Below are 26,105 nucleotides of genomic sequence, written 5' to 3' on the forward strand. Positions count from 1 at the left end.
CGCAGAGTACTTGAGGTGCCTGAGCCTGACCCTACCTCAGGTGCAAGTGTGGCGCAGCTCGATCTGGGGAAGCTGCAGCCACATTCGCGACTCGATCAAGAATCTACAAGTACGGGTAATCAATTAATTAATGATCAGCAATTCAATAACGCAGTTTTGAATATCCAACTCCAGCGCTTCCAGCGACAAGGTCTTATAAACGAGGGCTGCAGAGCTGTGATTACCTTGGTGACGACTCTTCTTTCCGCCTGTAGCACCGGCGCTGTCATCAGCGTGACTGCCCAAAATCCATGCTGCTTGTTGACTCCTTCTCACATCTCACCTTATGCCTTGAGCTGCAGGATGTCTGCGACAAAAAGAGCACTGCCATGGTTGTCGCTTACTCGGCGATGCGTCATACGCCGCACACCTCGTGAGACGGTACACAGCAGGCGGTTTTCCTCGTCAAGATTGAGCAATGCTCCGGCCCCGGCGCTGGCCGTTGCTAACTTTCCTGCCTCTTCTCAAGCAAGACTGCCTCCCAGGATATCAAGGCCAGCGTGACTAACTGGCGCTAGGTCGATGCATCAGCCATCGGGGATCTGCTCACTCTACTCAAAAGCCAGACCTCGAGTCATAGCGGTCATGACGCCGCCCTCGTTCTGGCAACTCCCGGCTTCACCAAGTTCGCTGCGGATGATGACATCTGCAAGGCCTTGGCGCAGAACCTCGCCCCAAGCACAGACAAAGTCGATCAGTTTAATTTGCTGTTTGGTATAGTTGACGCGGTGGCATGCGCGCCACATACCCGCCGAGACTGTGAGGGTGTCGCTCTCATGCGAGGCTCCTTGAACAGCTGCTGCCCACAGCTGTGGGAATCATCAGGAGCCCGGACACCGGACAACAAGCATGATATGGGCTCAATTGGCTTCCATTTGGAGGGTGTTTCGGCAGTCACCATGCCTCTGGCTCGCACCACGTTCCGCAATGGGCTTTCATCGACTTTGGTCGCACTGCGATACCAGCTTGGCTCAGATGGACCGAAGCTCATTGAGCGCAGAAGCGTTCTCAGCAGGGATGTACTACTACCCAGGACGGAGCTTGCTACGGAGGATGATCGGCACTTACGCTTGCCTCTCCAAGCCGTCACACCCCCGAGGAAGATTGCCGAGAGCTTTGGCAATATTTTGCGTCGCGTGGAAGTGAACGGCAAGTCTGTTCCGGCGTCGACGGAACTTGAAAAGGCCATCAACAGTTCCCAAGATCATATCGACGCCCGCAATAGCCGGAGCGATGGTGGATTCCCCGGCATATGGGCGATGGTCAGTCCTGCCTCTCGCGGGGGAGTTGGGGAGCACCCATGGACCGTCGATTCGAGGACTGTGGATGCCGGCACCAAAAAGCCCGTGCGGCTTGAAACCATCCAACAAGGCCTTCAGAATGGCGGCCGTCTATTCAAATTATGTAAGTCACATCGGTCACATGCCGCAGCACATGCTAATCAGGCCAGTGAGCGGAGGTGGTGGTTGGGGCGACAAGGCAGGCCTCCTATCTCTCGACCCGGATACCTCACCGCTGCCGCCTACGGAAGAGGAGCAATTCGCCAATCTATTTGGCTCTGACGATGGGACCAGTAGCTTTGCGCCAGTGGGAGCTGAGGTTCAGTTCTTCATGCCCGACGCGGGCTCATATTCAGATCCTGCCGTTGCCGTCGGCGCCGACCTATCTCACGCCTTTACGTTTGGTGTTGTCGATGATTTGCCGCCGCCTGAACTGAGGGATGACAATGGGTCCGAGATTCAGATAACCCAAGGTGTATTCGGCGTATCGTCAGAACAAGGGTTCTTTGTCGCAGATCCCAAAGGCCAACCTTTCAAGGTCAACATGCCTGGTTCCCTGCTCAATCTGCCCTATGGAGCTCAAGACAGCTCTTGAAGATGCCATGTAAAGGCGCCACACATCAATGTGTGTGTATATATCTATGTATCAATGTAATATGTACAAGGTCTATTCCATCTTCTTCCTCTTCTTCGCCAGCCCCTCCGACATCAGGGCAGCAACATCATCTACAGTCTGGCCTCTGCTTCTCTTTTCCGTCTTCTCATGCTTGAGGACCTCGTTCGCCGCTACTTCTCGAAAGATGCCCGCCGCGCCCTCAAACATCTCCCTGCTCCAGCCACCCGCGTCACTCATCGTCGCTGCAATCTCCTCCATCTCCCTCACCCATCTATAGGCCTTGGGCACCATGTCTGAAACGGACTTTTCGAGCGCGGTCAGCTGCGTCGGCATCAGCTCCTGCATCTCCTCGCGCAGCGCCTCCGCAACCCCGAGGCTATGCGCGGTCGTGAAGGACTGGGTGACAAGGGCAGTGTACCCCTTGGCCATGGAGGCGAAGCACATCTTCAGTCCAGAGGCAGCACCAATCTCGGGTGATATAGATCGGAAGTTCAGCAGCGAAGCCAGACGTTCGCCGGACGGAACGCTGGCGAGCGAATGAGGGCCAGAGATGGGCATCCTGGGTACGATCCAGTCCGAATCGTCATTCTGTGTTTTGGAAACTAGCAGGGCCTCTTTACCGGAAGACTTCTGTTGAGGCGGGCCACCGAGAATGCATCCGTCGATGAACTTGATAGGTGTCCTTGCCTTTTCGAACAGGTTCGCCAAGGCCTTGGTCGAGGCAGGCGAGATGGCGTTGAGGTCAATGTAGTAGATGTCCTCCTTTGGCTTGGTCCCGGACAGAGCATCGATCACTCGTTGCGCTGTGGCCTCGGCGTCCTTGGGAGGCAACACAGACAAGATGACCTGGCATTGCTCCACCAGCTCGATGTCAGAAGCCAGTATCTCAGCTCCGGTATCGCGTGCCCGTTCTATTGTGTCCTGGCTAGTTCAAGCGAAGATTCCAAGGTCAGCTTGGAAGATGAAGATCGAAAGAGGCATACCAGGCACAGCAAAGCTCACCTTCTGCCTTGGACGTTTGTCGCAACGGGGAAACCATGCGCGATGAGAAGGCGGGCTAATCCCGCACCCATAGAACCCAGCGACAATATGCCCACTTTGGGTACCTTCTCGCTCTGACTTGCCATGTTGCAGAATGTACAGGTACGCAAAGAACGAGAGTCTGCAGTGGGTGTGCGTTGGTGAAGATGAAGCTCGGTGATGTTGGAGGTGCGGAGGTCTTGACTAGGCCCAACGTTAGAGGTGGTACATAAGTCAGTATCTCCTCGACTGTGTTAGTGTCAGCCTACTATTCGACCAATTCATGTCCAACTAAGAGAATAGTAATGAGAACAAGTGGAACTAGGTTACGATTGTGATCAAATATAGGCCTGACACTGCTAGTACTTCGCCAGTTAACGAGATAGCAAACACGAACACAATAGAATGAGCAAGGACGACGCTTGGCTCGATGTCGAGCATCAGCGACAAAGAAGGCGAACAAATAGAGTAGCAACATGTCTCTCAAGATTTGGTAACGCCGACACGCCAGTATTGTATTCGAGCAATGATTCCTAGCTGGTCCTTTGCAGGTTCCGTGCCCCCTTTTTCGTGATACACGAGTCCAAAGGGTGCTCAGCCTTCGGCCAAGTCCATTCCTATAAACTCTTGACTTCAACAAGACGTAGTCGAATCCTCGATTGTGATAGTACATTTCCACCAAGGTGTACGAACCTCTTTCAAAATCCCCCCAGTCTACTCAATCATGTCAATGTCGTCGGTCGCGGCCGCGGCCGGGGCTGGCGCAGCAGCTGGTGCTTCAGCCGTGTTCCCGTTGGCTTCGGGCGCAGGCTCTCCACCACCAAAGTAGTCGGCCATGTCGGCATCGAGCTCCTCCTGGGTCCTCTTGCCGCGGGGCGCGCTACGGGCACCACGGGTATCGTCTTGCGGTCCACGCTCCCGGCGAGCACCAGGACGGCGTCCGGTGTTAGCAGCGCCGCGGCGTCGTGCAGGAGGTGGCGTCCTTGACCGACCACCGGGGATATATCTATCGATACCCTTGCGGGCCGCGTCCTCTTGAGAATATCGACCCGATGGTGAGTGGGAGCGAGCACGACCTGGGGCGGAGACCCGCTCCGACAAAGGTCGTCCAGGCATGACTGCCGAGTCGAATGGGTTGCGCGAGCGATCGCCCCGTCCACCGAGCATGGTTAATCGGATGGGTTGACCTGTACAAATTGTTTAGCTCCTTCTATGGCTTGGGATGGGAACGTGGTTACCGTTGGCATTGGCCCCATCGAATTGCTTCACCGCTTCCGAAGCATCCTCTTTGAGCTCATATGTCACGTAAGCCGTTCCTTCTGAGCGTCCAGCGCGGTCATAACGGAGCTGGAGCCTCGTCACCGGTCCGATCCTCTGGAAGAGCTCCTGCACAACAATTAGCCAAGCGCCATGTCGAGGTCGAGGTGAGACAAACGTTCAGGTCTTCTTCGGTCAGGTCGTAGTGAATGTTGTCAACGCGAATCTTGGCTCCCCTACCCTCCCTGCTGTGCCGTCAGTGGCTGTTCGTCAAGCGACAGGGTGGACGTACGCTTCTGGGGATGGGTCGCGCGCACGGCGCGTCGTTGGGCCGCGGCGACTGTCTGCGAAATGTAAGCGCGCCATCAGAGGGATTGATAGCCGTGGTCATGTTACAATTGTTGTTGTCATCGTAGCGGTCGTGCACCCATTCGCTATTGTTCTCGTTAGCCATACCGTCCGCGATGCCGACGGTAGGGATTCTCCATACCTGTCAATGTTGCGAGGTTCGTCTCGGTAGGACTAAAGGAGGAGGGAGCCGAGTCAGCAACGTTTGTCGCACATGTCAAGCCTTGCTATGTCCGGTTCGGAAGCATTTGACGCATAGGTTGCAGTCGTTTCTCGGTGACAAGCGTCGCAAGACAGTTTGGAGGGAGGGGCGGATGAACCTAGCGAACGGTTAGCCACGCGAATTGTGTGAGGTAATGAGCTTGTCTGTGCTCTTTCGGGGCATCATTTACCTTTCTGATACCATCACGAGGTCCTTCGGCTCGGTCGCGGCGAGGTCCAGGGCCGCCTCCGCCACGGCCTCGACGGTTGCGAGGGCCAGAGGGCCGCTGCGTCGTGTTAACCAAGCTGATGCTAGCATCTCAGTGAAAGGGACTCACAGTCTCTGCAATGATCTCGTCAAGACCACGATCCATCTTGTCGGTCATGGTGAACGGAGGAGAGAGAGAACACGAGGCTGGTGCAGCGCGAGCGAGTCAACGGGCTTGGCAACGTCGTGACCTTCGAACTGGCTCGAGAAGGCGCAATTGAGGCAGTGAAGGAGATCAAGCTTCCGCGAATTGACAATCGACCTCTGAAGTCTCGCGGCTCAAGTTTGCAAAGCTCGGTGGTCTAGGAAAGGATGATGCTGTCAGAGGAACTGGGACTGGATTCTGCGAAGCGTCGCGCGACGCCACATTAGCGCATTGTGGCTGATGGTCGCGGCTGACAAGCTGCCGCCAACAATGGATGCCTTACGATGGCCTTCAACATCACGCGCAAACAAGTAACAACGATTCATCCTTCTTCACCAGGCCCCGGTCATCCGGCTACACAAACAAACATAACGCTCTACCCCTTCCGCGTAGGATGGATCGGGCTTCAGGTGAGCCCAAATGTCCACGCGCTCTCCCACTTGTAGGTCTCTCCTGGGCCTGTGAGCTGGGCCTCCTTCCGACCCCATTGCGGCCTGCAGCCAACGTCAGCCAGCTGTTGAACATCGCATCAATTGCAGAGTGACTCACTCGTTGATTCCATTGACATAGTCATGAGCCTCAATGGCGACGCACGAGCTGCGGTCGACAGTCGTCCTGCCCTCCAAGCCCTGGGTCCTCTTCAGCGACTGACTGCCATCGAACCAGTTGCACGAGTAGATCACGACACCAAGCTGGTCCGTCTTGAGGTCCGCGCTGATGCCAGAAAAGGTGCTGACGAGAGACAGGACCACAGCGTCCTTTGGCGCGTCCTCGATCAACCAGTAGCCGTTGTACCCTTCACAAGCGCCGCCAGCGCCGCAGTTTCCAGGGAACGCGGGATCATCTGAGGCATGTCCAAGCTGGATGTCACGCTGGCTGGCAAAGTCATTGATACTTCCCGGCTCTGCGACAGCGATCTCGCCGGTAGGGACGGCCGAATCGTCTGCCACCAAGTACTTTTGCGAGTACGGCATGTACAATGTGTGGTTCCAGATTTTCCCCGTGTCGGGATTCTTGTACGCATCCAGATTGAAGTATGTATGCTGCGTCAGCATGAGCGCTGGAAAAAGTCAGTATCGTCAGCCATGGACAGATTCAGGACGAGTTGAGGCATGGAACGCACGTGTCTTCGCTTCCGGGGAGGTGGCCTCCATGCTAATCTTCCAGGTGCTGCCCTTGACACTGTACGTCACCGAAGCGTAGACATCACCAAGCATGCCCTGCGATGAGTTGGAGGCGTCGAGGATCGAGAAGGTAATGGAGTCCTTTGTGAAATGGGAAACCTCCCAGTCGCGGAACGACCAGTTGTTGGTGCCACTATGGAGAGTGTTGTCCCCGTCGTTCTTCTCGGTCAAGTACAGCTCACCGTCAATGGTGTAGTTGGCTCCGCCAATGCGATTGACGTACCGTCCCGGGATCGCATTGTACACCGGGTGAGAGGGATCGACAGCTAATTCGTCCAATTTTAGTCAGTCTCCCAAGAGACGTAGGAAGACGCCTACGGTAGTAATCGACATCGTCGTAGCCGAGGACAACATCCACGTCCTTGCCATACTTGTCTTTGACAAATAGATTGGTCAATGTAGCGCCATAAGGGATGAACTTGAAGGGTCAATGTTTATTCTCGCCCTGCAGCAGCCCTACGGCTCTTACCTGTGCCTTGATGCCGCGCGACGAGATGGTATACCTGCCGTCCTTGCCAGGCTTGGGCGCAGGCGTTGCTGTCGCAGCTGCCACAAAGGCCACGAGCACTGCCAACTTGGCGATCATGATGATGAATATTTCAAAAGGTAAGGTAGCCGAGAGATTGTGGAACCGTACCGCAATAACAGCCCGAGACCCCCTGAGTGGAGGAGAGAGAACCGACTCTTTTATACATTATCAGATTCGTATGTTACGACTCTGTCAAGAATCCGCCCATTCTCAATCGCGTTGCAACGTCCCCCGCTTCCTGGAGTACGCATGGAAGATCTCTGCGTCCCCATGGTTGTTCAAGTACCGACATGACCCCTCGGAGGGACATGCCCGTCCCGAATACAGCACTCTAGCTTGACGTGCATGAGCTTGGCGACGGATCATTTGACAGTTCCACTGCATATAACAGACGATTAACACGACTGTAAGATGTCAAAAGAGCCGTGAAGGCGGGTTCTCCCCGTACTATGGCTGCATAGCAGAGCTGCAAGTCGGCTGGATGTTACACGACAGTTCTCCATGTCCCCAGACAGCAACAGCTCTGTTCGCTATAAGTGCAGGGTCGTCAAGGTGCATGTATGTAATCACTCATGTAATCACTCATTCAACCTCGAGTGAGACTCAGATGATTGTCATGTACATGCTCGTGGTGCAAGACTCCGTGGCCTAACTAAACCTAGGCCATGCAAAGCGCATGATGCGCCGTTACCCCTGAATCGTCTCCTCACCAATCAGCGTGCTAAATTCGGCTTACTCATCTGTGCAGCGCTTTAGCTTACCTGGTAGCTGGAGGCCCCGTCCGCTAATACCGACTGGAATGGCCAGTTACGTGGTACGTAAACTGCCCATCTACTTGCTTCTGTACTCGATTCGACGGTCCAGGGTCCTTTGACACGAGCTGGCAATTTGAGGTGAGCTTATCCCTTGTCGGCGAGGGCCTCAAGGGCAGCAGAATCGCATCACACCTCGACCTTTTTGTTTCTAATAACCATCTGAAACCACTTCTTCATTCCTCTTCTCTGTCATCTGAATCCTCCTTATCGCGACGACGATACTTTCGATCCGCCCAATGTGTCGATAGGCGATCGACCGGCCAACCGCACACACACGCAAACCCGCGCGACGAGCGACGACGTTCGAGCAACCTTCACGACCACCATGGCTCGACCCATGGGGTCCGTCCGTCTGAAGAAGGCCAATCCGTCGACTCTCCTTCTCGGCGCTGTGCTCTGCATTTTTATAATCATCTTTCTCGTCTCCCCTTCGACGCCAACCAAGACCGCTCGTCTCGCGGTCAATACCGCATCCCACCATCTGTCGCCGCCGACATCACCGTACCGCAAGTCGTCGCGACCTGGCGAGCTCGGTCCGCCCCCTGTCACCCACTACAAGCTCAACAATGTGACAATCACGCCCGACCCCATCGCCAACCAGGAGCACGTCCTCATCCTGACGCCAATGGCGCGGTTCTACCAGGAGTACTGGGATAACCTGCTCAAGCTCAACTACCCACACGAGCTGATCACACTTGGGTTCATCCTGCCCAAGACGAAGGAGGGCAACGCGGCAACGACGGCGCTCCAGGCGCAGATTCAGCGCACGCAGAAGCAGGGCCCGGAAAAGGATCGATTCAAGAGCATCATCATCCTCCGCCAGGACTTTGAGCCCGCTGTCATGTCGCAGGACGAGAGCGAGCGACACAAAATGGCGAACCAGAAGGCGAGACGTGAAGTCATGGCGAAAGCGCGCAACTCGTTACTCTTCACGACCTTGGGCCCCAGCACATCATGGGTCCTGTGGCTGGATGCCGACATCGTCGAGTCACCGCCGACCCTGATCCAGGACCTCGCCTCCCACGACAAGCCACTCATCGTACCAAACTGCTTCCAGCGCTACTACGACGGCGACACGAAGAAGATGTCCGAGCGACCTTACGACTACAATAGCTGGCAGGACAGCGAGATTGCGCAACAGCTGGCCGCGCAAATGGGGCCGGACGACATTCTGCTGGAAGGCTACAAGGAGATGGCCACCTACCGCGCCCTCATGGCATACATGGTGACCGAGCAGGCCGACAAGAGCCTCGTGATACCGCTTGATGGTGTTGGCGGTACCGCCCTCCTCGTGAAGGCTGATGTGCACCGCGACGGCGCCATGTTTCCCCCCTTTGCCTTCTATAACCTGATTGAGACGGAAGGTTTTGCGAAGATGGCCAAGCGACTTGGGTGGCAACCCTGGGGGTTGCCTAATTACAAGGTACGTTGGTGCGATCATGTGGAACAATCAACTTGCTAACGAGAAATGACGCCAGGTCTACCACTACAACGAATAGAAATGATGAGCCGTGCAGTGTTGTATTTGTATTCTGGTGTTTTCACGTCCAAAGGAGCGAAAGCTCGTCCGCCTGCTCCGCCAGTCGGAGCCATGAAAAAAAGTAGCACTGACACATGGTTTGCTGGTGCGAGGCGTTGGCTGTTGTGGTATGCTCTGCCTGCTGTAGGATGCTGGGCAGTTATCTGGTTAGGCTTGGCTTCGAGCCTTATCCCTCCCCTCCCGGCTTGACTCGCCGCGAGGGTTTCATATACAATTATGTACAATAGAATCGCGCCAGTGTCTTCACGATTCGACGGGCTTGGATCATTTATAGAGGTTCAATGGACGGGGGCGCCGGCAATGTTTCATGATATACCAAGCTACCAAACTAGCCTCGCCGTCGTCTCCAGTGCACAAGGGATCAATATGCTAACCTCGCTCATTAAAAGTACTACGCCAAACGGAAAGGGAACGGGTCCCCGAAAGCCCTCAGGGACCGTCGTAACGACCCGTCTCATCCGAGCACCAGTATTCCACCAACTTGCGCGTCCCGAGCACATCACCACCCCGCAACAGCGCCGCCACATCCACGTTCAATGGGCTGTCCACCTCTGGACAGCTCAGCAGCATCCTCACGGCCCGGATGCTCTCCAGCACGCTATACGCCGGCGTCCACGCATCCTTCAGCAGGTCCAGGCAGATCTCCCCCGTGTTCAGCGCAATGTTGGGGTGTACAATCTTCGTCACGAACTTGATCGTCGGGGGCGAGTAGGGGTAATTCGAGGGCAGTTCAATGTTCAGTAGCCAGCGACCACCTATAGTGCACGGCGTTAGTACTGTGTTGCGCTCACGATGAAACCTGTGGATGGATAAGACATACCGTCGTAGCCACCGCCTACGCCATGGCCGTTGATCACCGCCTCCCATGTGAACAAGTCATTCTCGCCAATGGGCTCTAGACGCTCGATGCCCTTTTCGTTCTTTTGCTCCTCGTGCCAGGTGCCCAGTTCTTTGGTGAGTCGCTTTGTGGCACTTCGCGACGACGAGGACGTGGTTGAATCGGCCATTACGCGCGCGCGAGGTCGATCACTGTGTCGAAATAATGTTCTAGCTCCACCGTCAAAAGATGCGCGCGCTGATGCGAAAAGAATGAGGATGAGACTGGATGCTGAGAAGATGGAACTGGAGCTAAAAGCAGTGACCTTGGGCCAGCCGGGGCTTTGACGCGGACAGGACTGGACTGGACCCTGTATCCGTACTCTGCATGGATCTACGGGCACTGCCGAGGCACGGCTTCCAGCTAAGCGACGACGACGTTTATCATGGAGGTTTGCATTCAGGGACAATTACTTGTAGTACTCGCGACCAGAAAAGTTCAAATTACAGTCTATAGTCATTACAATCGCAAGTTGGTATCGGCACAAACCAAAAGACTACCTCGCAAAGTCGCATCGCTTTTTACTTCTTTTTCCTCCTCCCCCCTCTTCCTGAACTTGAACTCGGCACAGGCTTGCGCTTGGACGACTCTGACGACTTCTTCTTGGGCGCCACTTCTGGCTCCGGGTCAGGCTGCACCACGATCTCCGATCTGCCCCCTCGCGCTGGCTCCCGAATACGCGCTCCGTTGTTGAGCTCGTCGCTGGCGCTCTCGCTAGGCTCACTCTCCTCGCTACTCTCGCCGTAGACCGACCTAAGGCTATTGCGACTGGACCTTCCCTCGTCACGCCGAGACATGTACAGCCCATCCGCTGGCCCCGAGACATGTCTCCTCGAAGCAGCCGCAGCGCCACCAGGGTAGGGCGCACGCGGTCCTGCAGTTTGGAACATGAAAGGGTCAAGCTGATTGCGACTGGCCGAATTGAGAGATGTGGATGATCCATTATCGTACTGATGACCCCGCGAGGAAAGTGGTCGAGGCATCACGTCCGACACGTGCCGTCCGACTGAGGAGGAGGGACGCTGGACGTATTCGTACTGGAAAGGCGAGTCCGGTCGATCATCGTGCGCTCGACTGGGAGGCCGTGATGAGAGCGTGGTTCCAGATCTTGGCCGAGAGCGCCCGGAAGGCGGTGGAAAGTACCCAACAGGTGGGTACCCTTGTCTATCCGAGGCCTCTAGCATATCGTGCGGTGATCCCTCCAAAGCCACTGGCGGCGACTTCTTCTTGCGCGACACCGGCTCCAGATTCGTCAGAGGGATTGCCACACGCTGTTGTTTTCTGCTCTTCTTGCGCTTCCTTTTGTTGGCTTCCTCCTCCATTCTCTGCTTCCGTCGCTCCAGAGCAGCAAGCTCGTCCTTTGTCAAGCTTACGTCCGATCTGCCCCGGGCCTGAGCTCTTTCAATTCGTGCCATAGCCGTCTGCACCAGAGCCTCCTCCTTTTGTTCGGGAGTCAGCAGAGCCAGATCGTAGTCGTCTTCGTCATCTTCCTCGCTTTCCGTATCGTCGTCATCACCTTGTGGAATCCGCCGTGAAAGTCCACTCCGTCTATCCCCCAAGTCTGTCCCCGTAAATTTCAAAGAGTCACTCACAAAACGCGTGCCGCGTCTTGTGAGACCTACGCCCTGAGAATCCGTGTCATCGTCCTCGTCCGAACCTAGTTCACGCACTCTGGAGTCACCTCCCCAGAGTCCGTGCGACGCAGCGTCCCCGTCCGTTCTCCTCCGACTGCGCCTCGATGGTCTTCCCCATTGGGGCGCGAATTCGGGAGCTCGCGGCCGACCATTTAGACCGCCTCCCCTGAAAAAGCCTCATCGATAGGCTTGTCCATGAAAGCAGCGTGACCGAGAATGGTCACGCCAGAAGCACCAATGAGCCACAGCACTGTTGTGATAGGCGATGCGATCAGACCGAGAGGAACGGTGACAATCAGCAGACCCGTGTAGAGCTGGGAAGAGGTGGCCTTGAAGCTGCCAATGATAAGATCTCGACCGTCGAGCATGCCGATCAGGTACATGCCAGCGACGCTCAGGATGATGACAAAAAGCAGCAGAGGGTTGGAGATAAGAGCATAGATGCTCAGCATCGCAAAGACGACGGCATAGTTGCTCGAGAAGTGGCTCAGGTTGTAGTTGACACGCGACTGGGCTTCGGAGAAGTTGGCAGGCTTGGTTAGGCGCTTGAAGTCGAGGAACTCGCCAACAGGGCGCAGGTTGTTAAACCGGCTGGTGAGAGGACCCGAACCAAAGCCGGAGAACCGCTCACCAAAATTGATGCGAGAGGTGATGGCCTCGAGTGGGATCTGAATGCGCGACATCGTGTCGTGATTGTGTACTGATGATCAACGCGTGGGCGCTGGGTTTGTTGAGCTTTCGTGGGTAGGATCGACAGCTCTGCGGACACGAGAGGATAGGCTGTTTTGCTTGCTGGGGATACTGAATTGAACAGCTACTAGGAGAGGGAAATGGTTAGCGACCCTTATTTGTAGGTATGTGGTAACGCGCAATAGCAGCAATGGACCCAGAGGCTTAGGCATGCGTCGGATAACATTCCCGTAGGCAGAAGTCAACCCATATCGCAGTAGTGCATAGCTGCGCTTGGAAGAGGCCGGTTGAAGTCAGAAAGCGGGTGTGAACTTACCGAATGCAAGCGCGTCAGTAGTAAAGACTGGCTATCGTTGTCGAAAAAGCGATAATATGTTCTATGGGGATCTTCTGTATGCTGAAAGGTGAAAATTCGGGAAGATCCAGGGCGACTTTGCTTGTGACTGCAATGTCAATCAGGGGGTCCAAATCCTTGCTAGCCTGCTGGCCGATACGTGTCGACGTGGAAGGTACACGCGTAGCGGAGCTGCTGCGCCCCAGTGCCTGGCTTCAGCCACGGCTCACTGGAGGCTGTGGCTGGTGACAAGCCGTGACGGGCCCCGTCAGCGCCCAGCCCAGCCCAGCGCTTGGCCGACAATGGCCCTGTGGCCTGTGCCGACTGGACGATGTGGTAACTGGACAGTGGATCCGATCGGAACACCCCTCATCTGGACGCCGGCAAATTCGCCAGCAACAGTGTGGGATGCGGCGAGGTTTGGAGTTGAAGGAGAGAGGGAACGAGAAGACCGGGGGAATTTTCAGAGCTATACGTCAAGAGGGTGTGGGGAGAATGGTCAGAGCAGAAAGGGTAGAAAGGCGTCTCGGGGGGATTGGATGGAGGATGCCATACTCCGTGTCCGTACAAAAGCTGGCTTGCCGAAGAAACGGTGAAGGCTGGGCTGCAACAGTGGAATTCCGATCCATTCATCGTCACCACCTCGTTCACTCGTCCCTCTTTTCAGCATCCGCTTATGCATGCAAAGGGGAACGCAATCAGGGTTGGCCAAGTCATCGTCTGGAATTCTTTGTCTCGGTGGCAGCGAGTGCCTAGTCTTGTCTGAGATGAATCGCTATGCTGCTCCTACGGAACATAGGGTAACTAACCATGCCGTCGTCGAGGGGTGAAGTACTTGTACGTATTGCTACCCAAACAGTGAGGCGATCGCGTGCCCGAGGTTAACTGCCTATCCTTGTTGGTCTTTTCCCCTCAGTAGCCACGCTGTACGGGTAGCCACACTAGTCAAGCCGACTTGCTATTCTTTTTCTTGGCATTGACTGGCTTCTCATGCCCATGGATGCCAGAAGTTGGGCTTGTGTGGCCTCGCGTGGATCGGGACCCCCAGCAGGTGACTGAACCCTCGACGAGGTGCTAAGTGAAGCTACCCTACAGTCCCTCACATAATCCAAGTGTGTAGCGTCTCTTCGACATAATCAAGTTGAGGTTATGACAGAAGGCCCAGAGAGATCATCTCTTCCCACGCTTGCCCCCCGCAAAGCCATTGGCAGGTAGCGACATGCCGTCTCGCACTGCTTGGTCCAAGAATAACGTCGTAGACTTGGAATTGGCTCATAGTAGCCACATCCATTGCATTACCTAGACTACCTGCGCGCATAGAGGGTATATAACGTTGCAAACAGCAAATACGGACATGAAAACGTAAAAATTCCTCCACTGCCCTACCGCGCTTCCCAAACGCTGGCTCATCCGCTCGCCTACACCTCAAAGAAATAGTCCTCATCCAGGTCCTTCCGACTGGGCACCACACCTGCCCCTGGCGGTGGCCCTTCGAATGCCGCGTCCATCCTGACATTGAGGAGCCTGATCTTGAGGCCATAGTCACTCACCAGGCTAATCAGCTTGTTCGTCTCTGCGGTGATTGGGGCCTGCCCAAGCAACATCAACAACCCATCGAGCCACTCCGAAGCAAGACTGTGGCTCGTTGGCCATAGAGTAAGCATGGCCTGCTCCTTGCCACCCACTTCCGTGTTTATCGTGATCTTGGTCGTCGACTTTGCTGCATGCTGTAGCTTGAGTGTCGAACCGCTCGTGATGCTCCTAACATCATCGCTGGCCGACACATTTGAGACGACGGAACTGATCGCGTTGAGTGCCACCCTCTCAGGTAGTGTGCCAAGCACAGGGTCTTGTGCTGTTTGCTGGTGGAAGTCGGCGTAGTGCAGGTACCGCTTGTTGTGCGATAGCTTGGCGTATCGCCATGGCAGACCCGTCGAGTTCTGAGCGGCCGGCCGCTCGAACCAAGACCCTTCGAGAAGACATCGCACTCGCTGTTCTTTCACAAAGTGCAAAGCCTCCTGCCTCAACTCCTCACGAACCTGTATCAGGTGCTGACCCCACTTCTCCTCGAATGACAGCTTCAGTAGACTCATCTGCAGCTCACGAAGTCTCGGTACGTCGTACTCTTGCAGGTCGTCCTCAACTTCCAGCAAGTCCTTTGTCCGCGTCGCCTGCCCCACAACCTGTTCGATCAAGATACGCACCAGCTCAGCAACCTTGTCAAAGTCGCCGTACTTGGCGTCGGTGGCTTTCCACACGCGGAAAAACCCGTGAAGCCCGGAGGCATGGAGACGAGACCACTGAAGAAGTAGCGGTCGGAAGAGAATCTCATGGTCCGTCATGTCAATGCCGCGGTAGCCCCGCGTCTCCTCCAAGTCTGTCTTGTCCACCCCGAAGTGCTCATAAAGAATCATTGTAACAGCAAGACTGGCTTGCGCTACGGGTAGTCGGTCCCGCAGCGGTGTCGAAGCTTGCTCGAGGAGAAGCTTTTGGAACCCATCTTCGTGCCTTCGTACGTAGTCTGTCAAATCCATCAATCCTAGGTAGCCAGCATCACCAAATTCTGCAGCGGGCGACTCTGACTCGAAACCAAGCCGCCTCCATTTCTCCGGGTTGTGTCGCTTGCTGCTCTTCCCAGTTCGCTCACTTGAGCCATCCCTCGAATGGCCATTGACATGGCCTCGGTCTGGGTTGCTCGCGAGATGCAGGCTTTTCAGCGCCCGTCTATGTTCTGTTCGCTCAACGTCCACGTGGACTTGACGCCATTTCCGTAGGAGCACTTTCGTCAGCGACTGGAATTCCAGCATGGGGTGTGCAAGGTCTTGTAGTGTCGAGCTCCGCATGAGATTGTACACGGCCTTGATCAGACCCAGATCATGCAACTTCTTGATCATGAGGGACCAATCCTCGCCATCTGCCGTAGTGGGTGAAATCTTGTTCGCAGACACCTCGCCTGACAGCGCATCTCGTATTAGCGCGTTGATTAACATGAGGGCGCTCGCGCACAGCGCATGATCTGCACTTTGTAGTTGCTGGATGACCAATTCCAGAAACTGAGGGTGCACTGCTACCGCTGGTTTGAGTGCGCGGAATCCAAAGGTGCCGGGTGTTCTACTCGACTCGGTATGGGATTGTGAATGGCCCACTAGCGACACCAGTATGGACATTGCTCCCCTGAGGATGTTGACCAGTGGATTCTTGACGATCAATTCGACGATTCGTTCGACAAGGTCGCTCGCGGTCGGCCCTTCAAAGATATCCCACCCCATGTCGACCTCAAGCAAGCGTGTCAAGCTCTGTAGCGAGTAGGCCAGTGTGTTGCCGCTGGAGGTCATGATCAGGCGTCGCAGAACCATCAGCCCGCCCGAGGAAATGAACACGTCGGCAAAGGATGGGTCGTTGATAGAGCTCTGTAATTTGAAGACTGCCATTTTGCGCGACGCATCTTCGTCGCTCGCCATGCGCGACAGCAGCGCGGGGATATCTCCTTGATCCATTGTCGAGAAGCAGTCGCTCGAGCTGCCGGTGGCTATTGTAGGTCACAGCGTGTGTGTAGTAGATCGTATCATTGCTGAGTGCTGTTGCTGCCGTTGTTTTCACTCGACGTTGTTGTAACTCGACAAGTCAAATGCGAAGCCCCAGATCGTCTGGGAAAGTGGGCTGCGCGCAAAGGAAGCCGGTAGGGGATGTTGAAGGTTTGTCGCGTTGGACCCTTGTACCTATCGTGGTGCACAGCACTCGCATCAGGGGTTAATTACAGGCCCACCAGCCTACCGGCCGGGGTCCTTGTGGCTAGTGAGCAGCCTGTTGGTTCCACTCAGCTCGTATAAGCATACAATAGACGTTTAATGCAATTGCTTATAACTTATAAGTTATAACCACAGACAGTTGGTCTTTCATGGTGGATGCACCATCCCTCTACAACTATTAGTCTATTACCCGGTATTGCAGACATTGGCGAAAGCAGGGGACGGTTACCCTAAGCAGCAGGACGACTTGATCTATGCCAAGACTCCGCCTGCTCTGATCAGGTGCTGTGCGTCTAGTAAGAGGTACATGTAGCTTTGCTTCAAATATAGCAAGTAATCCTAGCCTGTGGACGTTCCCTCCAACCTGAACTGTAGTCGAATGTGGGGGAACTAAGCGGAAGATAATGTGTCAAAAGTCAATCAACTTTCTGATGACTAATGACGAGGCTGACAAAACGCCACACTAAGAAGCATCAATACCCACAATTTATCAAACGAACGCCACACGTCCATCACGAACTTCAATCGGTCGCGCATCGAATCCCGACAGCACCGTTTCCTTCCCACGACATCATCAGCCTCATTATACTGTCGACAAGCAGGCAACAAGCGCAATCATGGCCTCATTCCTTGCCTCCATTTTTGGCACCGAGCTTGACAAGGTCAACTGCTCTTTCTACTTCAAGATCGGTGCCTGCCGCCACGGCGATCGCTGCTCGAGAAAACATGTCAAGCCGTCCTACTCGCAGACCATCCTCATGCCGAACCTGTACCAGAACCCAGCGTACGACAACAAGAGTCGCATGAACCCGTCGCAGCTGCAGAACCACTTTGATGCGTTCTACGAGGATATATGGTGCGAGCTGTGCAAGTACGGCGAGTTGGAAGAATTGGTCGTGTGCGACAACAACAATGATCGTAAGTCATCCCCCCAATCCAATCGGATTCCCACAGTCCACGCGTGAGCAGAGATACTAACAAGCAATCCAGATCTGATCGGAAATGTGTACGCCCGCTTCAAGTACGAAGAGTCCGCCCAGAAAGCCTGCGACGAGCTCAACTCGCGCTGGTACGCCGCGCGCCCGATATACTGCGAGCTCAGCCCGGTGACCGATTTCCGTGAGGCGTGCTGCCGCCTGAACAGCGGCGAGGGCTGTGTCCGTGGTGGATTCTGCAATTTCATCCACCGCAAGAACCCTAGCGAGGAGCTGGATCGCGAGCTGACGAACTCGACGAAGAAGTGGCTGAAGATGAGGGGACGGGACGAGAGGAGTGTTAGCAGGTCGCCTACTCCTGAGCCCACGAGGAGACGGTATTAGAGTGTGGTTGAATCGTCTGTTTGGAACAAAACTTGGGGATTTACGTGTTGTTACTTTAACGGTCAGGCGTTCTGGTCTTCAGGGATTCATAGCCTCAATGAAGAGGTAGACTGCATATCATCCAATGACATGAGGGCCTTGCTCGTGCTCAAATGCACAGACATGCCCATTAACGTGATGTCTTCGTGCGGGTATATACAACAGATTCTGTCTTCTCCATATGTCTTGCCACGCCATATAGCTAATTCCACTCGAGTGAGGCTGCTTTATTGTGGTGCTTGGCCGTTACTCTGAGTGGCCGGGAGATCCGCCTTCATTTCCTCTGTAAAGTCGATCAAAGGACCCTCAGGCTTCTTGCCCGTCGATGACAGCATCTTATCGATTTCATCTGGCGTTTGCGCGGGCAACGAAGCTGGCTCCGCTGTCGTCGGAGTCGTGTCGCCGTGGCCAGTCTCTACCAATTCCTCGTTGGGTGCGTCTCTGCCACTGTCTGTTTCCGTTCCTTCATCGGAAGGCGGCTTGGGCTCAACCATGGTTGACCTGGACGGGTTTCCGTCGAGAAAGTCCAAGTTGGCCTGCTGACCATCCACAATCGGATAGATGGCCTTGATCTGCTCAGCCTGCTGGTCCGAGGTCGCTGTGTGGTCACTATCTACGCGTCAGCTTTGCGACTATGAAGACCCATCGAGAAACTCACACAGTCGCATCAATGATCCATTCTAGATCACTCATGCCTTCCTCAGGCTGGCCATGGGCACCCTTGACAGCGCGGAACAAGCGCGGATGCCATTGGATACCCTCGCGAGACCTCTTGGCCGCTTCTTCACGCTGGCGATCCTCAATCTTCGTCTTCTCATCTGTCGCAACCTCATGGTTGCGCTCCCTGACCGCGTTGGCCGTCTTTTCCCACAATCGTTGGGATTCGCGATCAGCTTGTTCACGGATAGGTCGGACTTTGGGTGGGCTTGGCTTGGATTTGGTCGCGTTGAAGAACATCTCGCGATGGCCAGTCTACCAGTCGTGAGTCTCTGCAACAGCTCAAATAAGGGGGAAAGGGTGCTTACCGTCACGTCGCGAATGAACATCTCATCACTCCACAAACCGGAGAGCTCGTAGAGAACCTCGCCTGTGCTCTCCCTTTTGATAGCACCACCAATGGCGTTGTAAGTGCCACCGACCCAGCCCTTGACCTTGAATTCTAGGTCGGCCGTGAGGTCTAGTTCTGGGCAGCGAACGAAGCTATGGTCGCCGAGCTCGTACTTCATTTTTCCAAACATGATGCCGCGCGCGTACATGTTGGGCTGTGTGATCACACTGCGATATTGTGAGTGACTGTACCAAACGCTCCAACGGAAGTCGCTCACTATTGCTCCCCCTTCGTCTTGTCCTTGCCTCGGTTTAACAGGCTCAAGTAGGCGATACCCTCCATGAGACTGGCTGCTGAGTTCCCCAGGAACTTGCTTCGAGGTTTCAATGTTCCATCGATTCGGATGTGGTGGTCTGGTACCATGTAGAAGTAACTGGACTTGGGCGGGTGATGCGACGTTTGCTCGGAAATGTAGTATGCCCTAGATTTCCCCTCCTCAAGATCCCAGTAGCAGGAGAAGACCTCGCCCAAGATTGGATTCAAGGGCTTCTTCACGCCCCTGTAGTCAAAGTCAGAGATGGTGTCTGCGTGCAAGCGTGTAGGGATACGGACGGGGGTCGGATGTGCCAACCGCTCAAGTAAAACTTGACTACGGCAACGAATCGCTCGGTGGGGTCGTCGATCGAAGGAATGTGTAGGAGCATCTCGGGATGGCACATGAAGCTGTGTTTGAAGGTTAGTTATATAATACTGTTACGGCTCGTCGGGAGGCGAACTTGGTGATGCGCTCGAGCATACTTCGCGGTTCGAGAATAAAGGTGGGCAGGACAATGCGACTCAGATCGGCGCCGGGCCGAAGCTGGGATATAATGTGAGAGAGAACTGGTCAGAGGTCAGCAACCGCGCCGGTACAGACGTTGGCCACTTACCATTGCCCTGGTCAGGTTCGACAATTGTGGTATCTTCATCGGTATCGACCCGGGATTCGTCAAGGGAAGATCGGTTGCCTTCAGACGCAGGCGGATACCACCAGTTAGACAACATGTTCGACATGATTAAGTATACAGTGGAGGAAGAACAAGAAACGAAGGTGATGCGCAAACAGTCGAGACTGGGACTGCGAACACGCACACGGACGGCGAGTCGCAAGAAGCAAGCGATGCCTGGCCGCTGCGACTGGAGGTGGGGCAGAGGGGAGCAGGGGCCTTGGCACTGCAGCCGATCAGGTGGGGGGAAGGCAAGACTGTCCGGAGAAGCCGCACAACGCTTGGAGCCTTGCAACAGGAATGAATGCTTTGAGAAAGGGAGACGACGGGAATGGCGTCAGGGGATGGGCTTGTACCAAGTCTTGCAGGAGGAAGAGACCCAGGGGCGGCATTTGCACGGCTAGCACGAAGCTTGGCCATGTCGATGTGGTGGGGGGCCACCATAGGATGACGATGGCGTTGGAGTTGTTGACGACGGCAAAATACGCCTCGAGAATCGCTCCAGTCGATATGTCCCTCCCAGTCCCCTTGGGCAGACCACACCCCAGGCAGACCAGCACAAGGCAACGTAGATGGTGAAGGAAAGGACAGAGGAACTCACTTCGACTGATGCTGGACGTCCTACTGCGTATACCCGGTACATGCACCATGGTGGCTGCTTGTCCCGAACTACGGTTTGCGTCGCGGATGATATTCTCTGACGTTGTCGCGTCGCTGGGTCAGGAGCCCAGAGTGTTGGGAGAAACCTCGTGAGCGCGAGGAGAGACGGCGTGGATGGGAAGAGAATGGAAAGCTTGCTGGAGCCAGATATCGCAGAGACAGCAGATGGTTCGAAGATTACAGGCAGTAAACAAAATAAAAATCGAAGCCGGGATGGGATTAGCAAACGACGCATCCACGTCATGGGGGGGTCAGCAAGGACGGGAAAGGCGAGGTACCTTAATCCGAGAGTCAATGTCGGGACCACAGGGTTGACGTCGTGCTGCCGGCAACGGAGGTAATTCGATGGGCCAGGCAGATCGGGGCCGACGAATCTACCTTACCTAACGTTATTAAGTCAGTCAGTCACACACCCAGCCGTACAAAGGTCAAAGGACGGTGCGGCGGGGCCAACCTGTGGTCCAGGCCAGGGTTTGAAGCTGTTGAAAATCCGAGTGAGCACGCAGAAGGCGACTTCACACATGGCACGCGCGTTTTGCACCAGCTCCGAGTCTTTGGCCAGCCAGAACAAGGATTATCAGCCCGGTCATTGACGGAATCCAGATCTCCAACTTCCAAGATTATCTTCTTAGATGGGCCAACCTTGACCAGCGACTTCTCTGCATCAGTTCCGCAGCAGGCAGTTGGACAAAATAGGTGGTATTCAGACAGCGACAGCTGGAAATGCCGTCTACATTGATTCATCATGCCATCTTTTGGCCATTCTTAAAAAGGGTGCTTTGCGCGCTCAAATATTCCAAATGCGCCTCGTCAACGCCTTGCCCACCCTTCGCTATTCAGGCGTGGGCTTGGATGCTCTTGTTGATGCTCTAAATGCAACTGCCGCGCTCATCGCTCAAACTCCACTGGACGTCATATGACCTGTGTTGACCCAACTACTTCAAGCGTGATGACATCCTCGTCGACCCTTTCACGGGCGCTGGTAGACATTGCACTAAATTGTCGCGATCTATAAGACATGTCAGTAAACCTGGCTCGAGCGCTTGTGCAAGTACGCAAACTCACCAGTCTCGTTCTCAAACGTGATTGAGATGTCGTCGTGCTCTCCTGGTAGGTCTGGTAGATCCAGCGACACAAACGCCATGTCATCGTAGTCGCCATCCTTGTCGACTGGAAGCCGTGGCAGAGGGAACTTTGCGTCAATAAACCGCAGCCCTGATTTGTTGCTTCGGTTGAATGTCTCGTACACATCTGTCCCCTTGAGAACGAAACCCATGCAATGTCCGTGGTGGAATTCCTCAAAGAAAGCAAGCAACTGAAGCTTGTCGTCTTGCTTCACAAGTTGTATCCTCGTGTAGCTAGCCTCCCACTTCTTGTGTATGGGCACAACCATGCGACGACGGGCAATGGCAAAGGTCGCGGCGAGGGCGTCGAATACCACTTCATACCCTGTCAACGCAGCTTGGAAGCTGTGGAGATCCTTTAAACTTCCAAATTCAAGTGTACGGATCGTCGGGTTCATCTTGACCAACTGCAAAGCATCGGCAAAGTTCCTAGGCAGTTCTTTAGGTACCTGCGCCTCAGAAACGGCCATGGTCATGTCTGCTTGTGGCTGACGCATGATTCGGAGCATCTTTGCATTCGTCACCTCGAGACGAAGGCGAAGCTCTCCAGGCCCAATGTTGATCCTGTCCGCTATTGTGCCGTTCTGATATTCCAGTATCATCTTCAGCTTATCGGCCAACACGGTAGGTGGTTGCTCCCCGGATGGACCCATCTCCTCATTGACAATTTTAGCGGCCTTCCAAGGCATACGGCTGAATGGCGACATGCCCAGAGGTTCGCGCAAGCTCTGAGACAAGGTCACTGCCTTGAGTGCAACATCCGCGTAGATCTGCTCGTCGTGGTCCAGTGCAGTGCCTGTGAGCAGCGAGTGAAACTTGATCCTTTCCTTGTCTTCGTTGAAAGTCAGATTCATCCGCCCCCGTTGTCTTCCGTTCTCGAAGCGGAGCGAGAGCGCTGGGGCCTCGCCCTCCACCCGAAAAAAACCAAATTGAACAGGCATGCTCGGGGGATAGTTGTGCTGTACTCCGCTCAGAGTCCTGGTCTGAGTCCCGGTGACAACGGCAACCCTGAAGCCGCGATGCCAGTTGCGAATGCCCTGGGGCCCGCTCTCCTTGAAGATCCTCTCGAAAAGCGCGACTTCGCAGTGAGGAACAGCCTCCTTTGGGAAGATTCTCGAGTTCGGATCCGCGTCGACGTACTGGAACGATTTCAGCGTGTTCCGGAAGACAATCACCTCGTCTGATTTAGGGTACAGTGTTGCCTTGACCTTTGCGCCAAAGTCATACATGTTCCACAATGATCGGAAGTCGTGCTGCGTCAATTGAACAACCAACATGAACCCCCGCGGCAATTTGATATCGAGCGCACAAGTATCGCTTCGCCAACGGATATCGTCCCAGACCGGGCCAGCGTTCTTGTTTTCCTGAATCGCCAGCTGCAGGGTGCCGTTCTGGTTCGCCAGAACAAAAACCAAGCCAGTATGTTTTTTCGGGCGGACCATGGATACCATGGATGGCAAATGGAGTCTTTGTGACTCTCTGCCTTGCTCCATGAGATAGACATCCGCTGCTACCCTCCCATAGCTGAAATTGTCGGCACTGTCACTGACAGGGAACGCATCAAGGAGATGCAATGTCGACAACGGATGCTGCATCGCTGACAACCCCGAGCCCCAATTGCCCGACAGTAGCGCCACCAGGTCCTGGCTCAGAGGCGGATATTCAACCCAGATTGACTTGTCAATCGTCTGGGGCAAGAACGCCTCCTCGGGCGGTAGCAGTCCGTTTCTCTTCATCGACATGGACAATTTCTTGAGTGCTGACACGAGAGCCTCTGTGACCTCAGCAACCTCGTCATCAGGCGATGTTCCCTGAACTTTGGCGACTTCAGGCACGGTCTCGGCGCAAAGCCAGTAGCCCTTTGCTAGGTTGGTGTATGCTTGCTGGCGATCAATTTCGTTCTGCATCTGATGCTGCGGTGTCGTTGTCTTCTCGCGTATCGATGCCTCAAGGCCCATCCTACCCTTCAGGAACCACCAAACGCCTGCCCGAGCACAGTCCTTCAGTGTGCTGTTCGACAAAGGCTTGACGGTTTCTGCATGTAAACGAAACAATTCAAAAAGATGCTTCGTGCGTGCCACAAACGTCTGCAGGGCATCATCCGTGGCCGCAACCACTACATCGTGCAGCTTGAAGGATGCCTGCCTGAGTGGTGTTCGTAGCTGCGGCAACTCATTCTGTGAGACAGCGCTCGGTTCTCTGGAGCTCAGTCTAGGAGGCGCGTGCTGTGACAGAACTGAGGCCTGCCTGTTAGGCTCCATACGTTGATAAGCATTGCCAGAGTCCGACTCGCTCGAGTAAATGGAGGCGGCAGGGCTGTACGATATGGAGGGGTTTGAAGGGTCAGCCTCGGAAGAGGCCAGCTGTTGCCTGCTTTGTTCTGGGGAGCTGTTGACCGAGCTAGGAGGGAGCTTGTCCGAGTCCTCCCAATCTTGGTCAGCCGCGCTGACCGTTCTAGAAGCCCGTGCTAAGGCCTGACCCTCGTCTTGACGCATGTGGGCTCTCTGCACCTCGATGAAGGATCTTCTAGCCTCATCATTCCGGCCAGTCGTGTCCAGGTATCTTGCTGAATTGGCGCGCCCAGGGCGGAGTGTATTGGCGGGCGGCGACCCGCCGATGTTTTGCTGATCCGCTTCAACAGGTTGTTGTACACGCGGTAGTGGTATCGGTGGCGGCTGCTCATGTGTTCGAGCGCTCTCGTCCGCCTCCGGCGTATAAATTGACGAATACCCCGTCTGCGTTCGGGCGAGCGGTTTTGGCTGGAAGTCGTCGGGTGGTCCAGAAGGTGCAGATCGCGCGACCGGTGCGGGAGCGCGCACAGGTTCTGGGCCAGGCGACGGTAAGGGAGATCGATGAGGGGGAGGTGTCGGGGCCGCCGAAGCCTTTGCCGGCCTTGACTTCTTTCGTTTTGAGATTTCCACAGTGGGAACGTCTGTCTCGTCGCCGCCTTCGCCAATGACCTCGGGGTATGTATCAGCAAATCGCACGAGGAGCCCTTTCTTATTGGGTCGTGGGCTTGGCCGCGGGGTGTTGATGTCCGGGCGGCTGAGCGCCAGCGGTCGGTTTTGTTGAGCCTGCTGGTTGACTCCAAGGGCTTGCGGAAAGCGCGAGACAGTTGTGTCCAGCTTGGAAAGCTTCGGTATCGACGTCGGTGGTGGTGGTGGTGGCGGTGCATGTGTGACCGTGAGATTGTCAGCAGAGTTGTGAAGGAAGGCATCCAAGGACGCTCGTGATTCGTTCTGCTCCTGCGCTTTCCTCTCCTTGCCCTTGAACAACTTGCCCATGAGACGATCTCTCCTAGACGAGCGTCCCTCACTGGCGTAGAGCTCGTTGTCCATCGTGTCACCGCTTACAGCTCTGACCCCTCATGGACGATTGATGTGCTTGCGCACCGAGAAGTAGGGAAACAATGGACCAGAATATCCAATATGGTACCCGTGAGCTCAGTGCAGCTTCCGTGAGCTTGTCGCGTGCTCAAGAACTCATCGGGGGACGTTTCGCGTCAAAATCCACAGGTGCTGAAGCTAAGCCCAGGGTCGGGGGCGCCGTTGATAAGAGTCGTATTGCGATGATGTCGTTAGTGGGGTTGGCGACTGGTGTTTAATTGATGAGGGTGATGCAGGCGGGCAGCGTGTCTCAGCAGCTGAAAGTCCGGCAAGCACCCGCGAGTTGTTGACTGGAGGCACTGCGCGAAGTCAAGCTCGCGTGATGTGTAGGATCAAGGGACTGTAGGCAGGCGCTACTTGCGAGGCACTTGGGTGAGAAGTCTTGGCCAGATTCGGAGAGGGAACCAGCCAAGCCAGCCCTGTGCTGAGAGGGAGCAGACCGGGCCAACCTGAGGAAAGGGCAGGAATCCGAGGGGTGGTGCAGCAGGTGCGATCAATGCCTGTCCTGACTCCTCACAGCGGGGAGGTGGACCGCAGCTGTCAGACTCGCTGGTGTTGGACAAGAGCGCTTTTCTGCAGCCAGCGCTCTGATCGACGTTGGGCCCCAGGCAAGACAACACGTCCCAGAAAGTCTCGAGAAGGGAGTGGAAGTGCCGTGCAGAGCTAATGTTGCAGCACTGGGAGCAGTAGCCGCTATGTCAGGGCGACTCGGAAGTAATAGACTATCAACTCGGTATCGAGGGAAAGAGCCAAGCCACAAAGTACCTACTCCATACCACTGTTATTAGTACTTAATATTAGCGTACTACGTATGGCAGCTTCATCAGCACAGCAACGCTTGTATTAGTGTCGTTGAACTAGTTTCATCAGACTGTCCCAATTGGCAATACTTTTTGTATGCCCCTGAAAGGGTTTCCGAAGCTTGCAAATCCTTTTTATGAGCGAGGGATGCAATTGCAGACTCACAACGAGCGCGCCCAGTGCTTTGAGACCCTTGAAGAGTGCGAGTAAAGCAAA

General features: G+C 55.0%; 11 protein-coding genes across 11 annotated transcripts; 3 read left to right on the plus strand and 8 right to left on the minus strand.

Annotated features, from left to right (window-relative positions):
• The first annotated feature begins 111 nt into the window (after positions 1 to 111).
• F5Z01DRAFT_647274 (uncharacterized protein) lies at positions 112 to 1,987 on the plus strand. The gene is made up of 3 exons (XM_046262976.1): positions 112 to 507; positions 558 to 1,443; positions 1,490 to 1,987. Exons 1-3 carry the CDS (start codon positions 343 to 345, stop codon positions 1,912 to 1,914), a joined length of 1,476 nt encoding a protein of 491 aa, XP_046120913.1. The 5' UTR covers positions 112 to 342; the 3' UTR covers positions 1,915 to 1,987.
• On the minus strand, positions 1,794 to 3,365 carry F5Z01DRAFT_444407 (6-phosphogluconate dehydrogenase). Its single transcript, XM_046259800.1, has 2 exons — positions 2,938 to 3,365; positions 1,794 to 2,860 (listed from the first exon to the last, which is right to left on the minus strand). Exons 1-2 carry the CDS (start codon positions 3,060 to 3,062, stop codon positions 1,987 to 1,989), a joined length of 999 nt encoding a protein of 332 aa, XP_046120914.1. The 5' UTR covers positions 3,063 to 3,365; the 3' UTR covers positions 1,794 to 1,986.
• F5Z01DRAFT_444406 (uncharacterized protein) lies at positions 3,366 to 5,248 on the minus strand. Its single transcript, XM_046259799.1, has 8 exons — positions 5,100 to 5,248; positions 4,953 to 5,048; positions 4,703 to 4,734; positions 4,609 to 4,646; positions 4,505 to 4,556; positions 4,391 to 4,457; positions 4,194 to 4,341; positions 3,366 to 4,142 (listed from the first exon to the last, which is right to left on the minus strand). The coding sequence occupies exons 1-8, from the start codon at positions 5,145 to 5,147 to the stop codon at positions 3,670 to 3,672; spliced, it is 954 nt and encodes a 317-aa protein (XP_046120915.1). The 5' UTR covers positions 5,148 to 5,248; the 3' UTR covers positions 3,366 to 3,669.
• A 230-nt stretch (positions 5,249 to 5,478) lies between these two features.
• F5Z01DRAFT_718896 (aldose 1-epimerase) lies at positions 5,479 to 6,944 on the minus strand (the record flags this gene model as incomplete). Its single annotated transcript, XM_046266553.1, has 5 exons — positions 5,479 to 5,668; positions 5,724 to 6,234; positions 6,298 to 6,624; positions 6,677 to 6,776; positions 6,828 to 6,944. The coding sequence occupies 5 exons, from the start codon at positions 6,942 to 6,944 to the stop codon at positions 5,581 to 5,583; spliced, it is 1,143 nt and encodes a 380-aa protein (XP_046120916.1). The 3' UTR covers positions 5,479 to 5,580.
• Positions 6,945 to 7,704: 760 nt separating this feature from the next.
• F5Z01DRAFT_718898 (glycosyltransferase family 62 protein) lies at positions 7,705 to 9,572 on the plus strand. The gene is made up of 2 exons (XM_046266554.1): positions 7,705 to 9,125; positions 9,181 to 9,572. The coding sequence occupies exons 1-2, from the start codon at positions 8,028 to 8,030 to the stop codon at positions 9,199 to 9,201; spliced, it is 1,119 nt and encodes a 372-aa protein (XP_046120917.1). The 5' UTR covers positions 7,705 to 8,027; the 3' UTR covers positions 9,202 to 9,572.
• A 99-nt stretch (positions 9,573 to 9,671) lies between these two features.
• Positions 9,672 to 10,249, minus strand: F5Z01DRAFT_617049 (ubiquitin-conjugating enzyme/RWD-like protein; the record flags this gene model as incomplete). The annotated part of the gene is made up of 2 exons (XM_046260953.1): positions 9,672 to 9,997; positions 10,063 to 10,249. 2 exons carry the CDS (start codon positions 10,247 to 10,249, stop codon positions 9,672 to 9,674), a joined length of 513 nt encoding a protein of 170 aa, XP_046120918.1.
• Positions 10,250 to 10,640: 391 nt separating this feature from the next.
• Positions 10,641 to 12,436, minus strand: F5Z01DRAFT_633767 (putative COPII vesicles protein Yip3; the record flags this gene model as incomplete). The annotated part of the gene is made up of 2 exons (XM_046261983.1): positions 10,641 to 11,890; positions 11,965 to 12,436. The coding sequence occupies 2 exons, from the start codon at positions 12,434 to 12,436 to the stop codon at positions 10,641 to 10,643; spliced, it is 1,722 nt and encodes a 573-aa protein (XP_046120919.1).
• A 1,348-nt stretch (positions 12,437 to 13,784) lies between these two features.
• On the minus strand, positions 13,785 to 16,709 carry F5Z01DRAFT_444734 (ELMO/CED-12 family-domain-containing protein). Its single transcript, XM_046259803.1, has one exon. It carries the CDS (start codon positions 16,272 to 16,274, stop codon positions 14,196 to 14,198), a length of 2,079 nt encoding a protein of 692 aa, XP_046120920.1. The 5' UTR covers positions 16,275 to 16,709; the 3' UTR covers positions 13,785 to 14,195.
• A 434-nt stretch (positions 16,710 to 17,143) lies between these two features.
• F5Z01DRAFT_617283 (uncharacterized protein) lies at positions 17,144 to 17,845 on the plus strand (the record flags this gene model as incomplete). Its single annotated transcript, XM_046260967.1, has 2 exons — positions 17,144 to 17,444; positions 17,517 to 17,845. 2 exons carry the CDS (start codon positions 17,144 to 17,146, stop codon positions 17,843 to 17,845), a joined length of 630 nt encoding a protein of 209 aa, XP_046120921.1.
• Positions 17,714 to 19,985, minus strand: F5Z01DRAFT_696357 (uncharacterized protein; the record flags this gene model as incomplete). The annotated part of the gene is made up of 7 exons (XM_046266285.1): positions 17,714 to 18,493; positions 18,543 to 18,856; positions 18,910 to 19,159; positions 19,210 to 19,491; positions 19,545 to 19,655; positions 19,709 to 19,814; positions 19,862 to 19,985. The coding sequence occupies 7 exons, from the start codon at positions 19,983 to 19,985 to the stop codon at positions 18,112 to 18,114; spliced, it is 1,569 nt and encodes a 522-aa protein (XP_046120922.1). The 3' UTR covers positions 17,714 to 18,111.
• Positions 19,986 to 21,419: 1,434 nt separating this feature from the next.
• F5Z01DRAFT_444593 (uncharacterized protein) lies at positions 21,420 to 25,310 on the minus strand. The gene is made up of 2 exons (XM_046259801.1): positions 21,644 to 25,310; positions 21,420 to 21,587 (listed from the first exon to the last, which is right to left on the minus strand). Exons 1-2 carry the CDS (start codon positions 25,038 to 25,040, stop codon positions 21,514 to 21,516), a joined length of 3,471 nt encoding a protein of 1,156 aa, XP_046120923.1. The 5' UTR covers positions 25,041 to 25,310; the 3' UTR covers positions 21,420 to 21,513.
• Between the last annotated feature and the right edge of the window lie 795 nt (positions 25,311 to 26,105).

Source organism: Emericellopsis atlantica, assembly GCF_019669845.1.
Source record: "Emericellopsis atlantica unplaced genomic scaffold F5Z01scaffold_5, whole genome shotgun sequence".
In the NCBI taxonomy this organism is placed as follows: Eukaryota; Fungi; Ascomycota; class Sordariomycetes; order Hypocreales; family Bionectriaceae; genus Emericellopsis; species Emericellopsis atlantica.

What these genes read in the sequence shown, in the direction of transcription:
- F5Z01DRAFT_647274 (XM_046262976.1), top strand. Translation starts at nt 343, where the DNA reads ATGTCTGCGACAAAAAGAGCACTGCCATGGTTGTCGCTTACTCGGCGA. An exon ending in ACTTTCCTGCCTCTTCTCAA is followed by an intron (nt 508 to 557) that starts GCAAGACTGCCT and finishes AACTGGCGCTAG; the next exon opens with GTCGATGCATCAGCCATCGG. An exon ending in CGGCCGTCTATTCAAATTAT is followed by an intron (nt 1,444 to 1,489) that starts GTAAGTCACATC and finishes TAATCAGGCCAG; the next exon opens with TGAGCGGAGGTGGTGGTTGG.
- F5Z01DRAFT_444407 (XM_046259800.1), bottom strand. Translation starts at nt 3,062, where the DNA reads ATGGCAAGTCAGAGCGAGAAGGTACCCAAAGTGGGCATATTGTCGCTG. An exon ending in ACAAACGTCCAAGGCAGAAG is followed by an intron (nt 2,861 to 2,937) that starts GTGAGCTTTGCT and finishes CGCTTGAACTAG; the next exon opens with CCAGGACACAATAGAACGGG.
- F5Z01DRAFT_444406 (XM_046259799.1), bottom strand. Translation starts at nt 5,147, where the DNA reads ATGACCGACAAGATGGATCGTGGTCTTGACGAGATCATTGCAGAGACT. An exon ending in GAACCTCGCAACATTGACAG is followed by an intron (nt 4,647 to 4,702) that starts GTATGGAGAATC and finishes CGAGAACAATAG; the next exon opens with CGAATGGGTGCACGACCGCT. An exon ending in CGATGGGGCCAATGCCAACG is followed by an intron (nt 4,143 to 4,193) that starts GTAACCACGTTC and finishes CAATTTGTACAG; the next exon opens with GTCAACCCATCCGATTAACC.
- F5Z01DRAFT_718898 (XM_046266554.1), top strand. Translation starts at nt 8,028, where the DNA reads ATGGCTCGACCCATGGGGTCCGTCCGTCTGAAGAAGGCCAATCCGTCG. An exon ending in GGGGGTTGCCTAATTACAAG is followed by an intron (nt 9,126 to 9,180) that starts GTACGTTGGTGC and finishes AAATGACGCCAG; the next exon opens with GTCTACCACTACAACGAATA.
- F5Z01DRAFT_444734 (XM_046259803.1), bottom strand. Translation starts at nt 16,274, where the DNA reads ATGGATCAAGGAGATATCCCCGCGCTGCTGTCGCGCATGGCGAGCGAC.
- F5Z01DRAFT_444593 (XM_046259801.1), bottom strand. Translation starts at nt 25,040, where the DNA reads ATGGACAACGAGCTCTACGCCAGTGAGGGACGCTCGTCTAGGAGAGAT. An exon ending in CACGTTTGAGAACGAGACTG is followed by an intron (nt 21,588 to 21,643) that starts GTGAGTTTGCGT and finishes CATGTCTTATAG; the next exon opens with ATCGCGACAATTTAGTGCAA.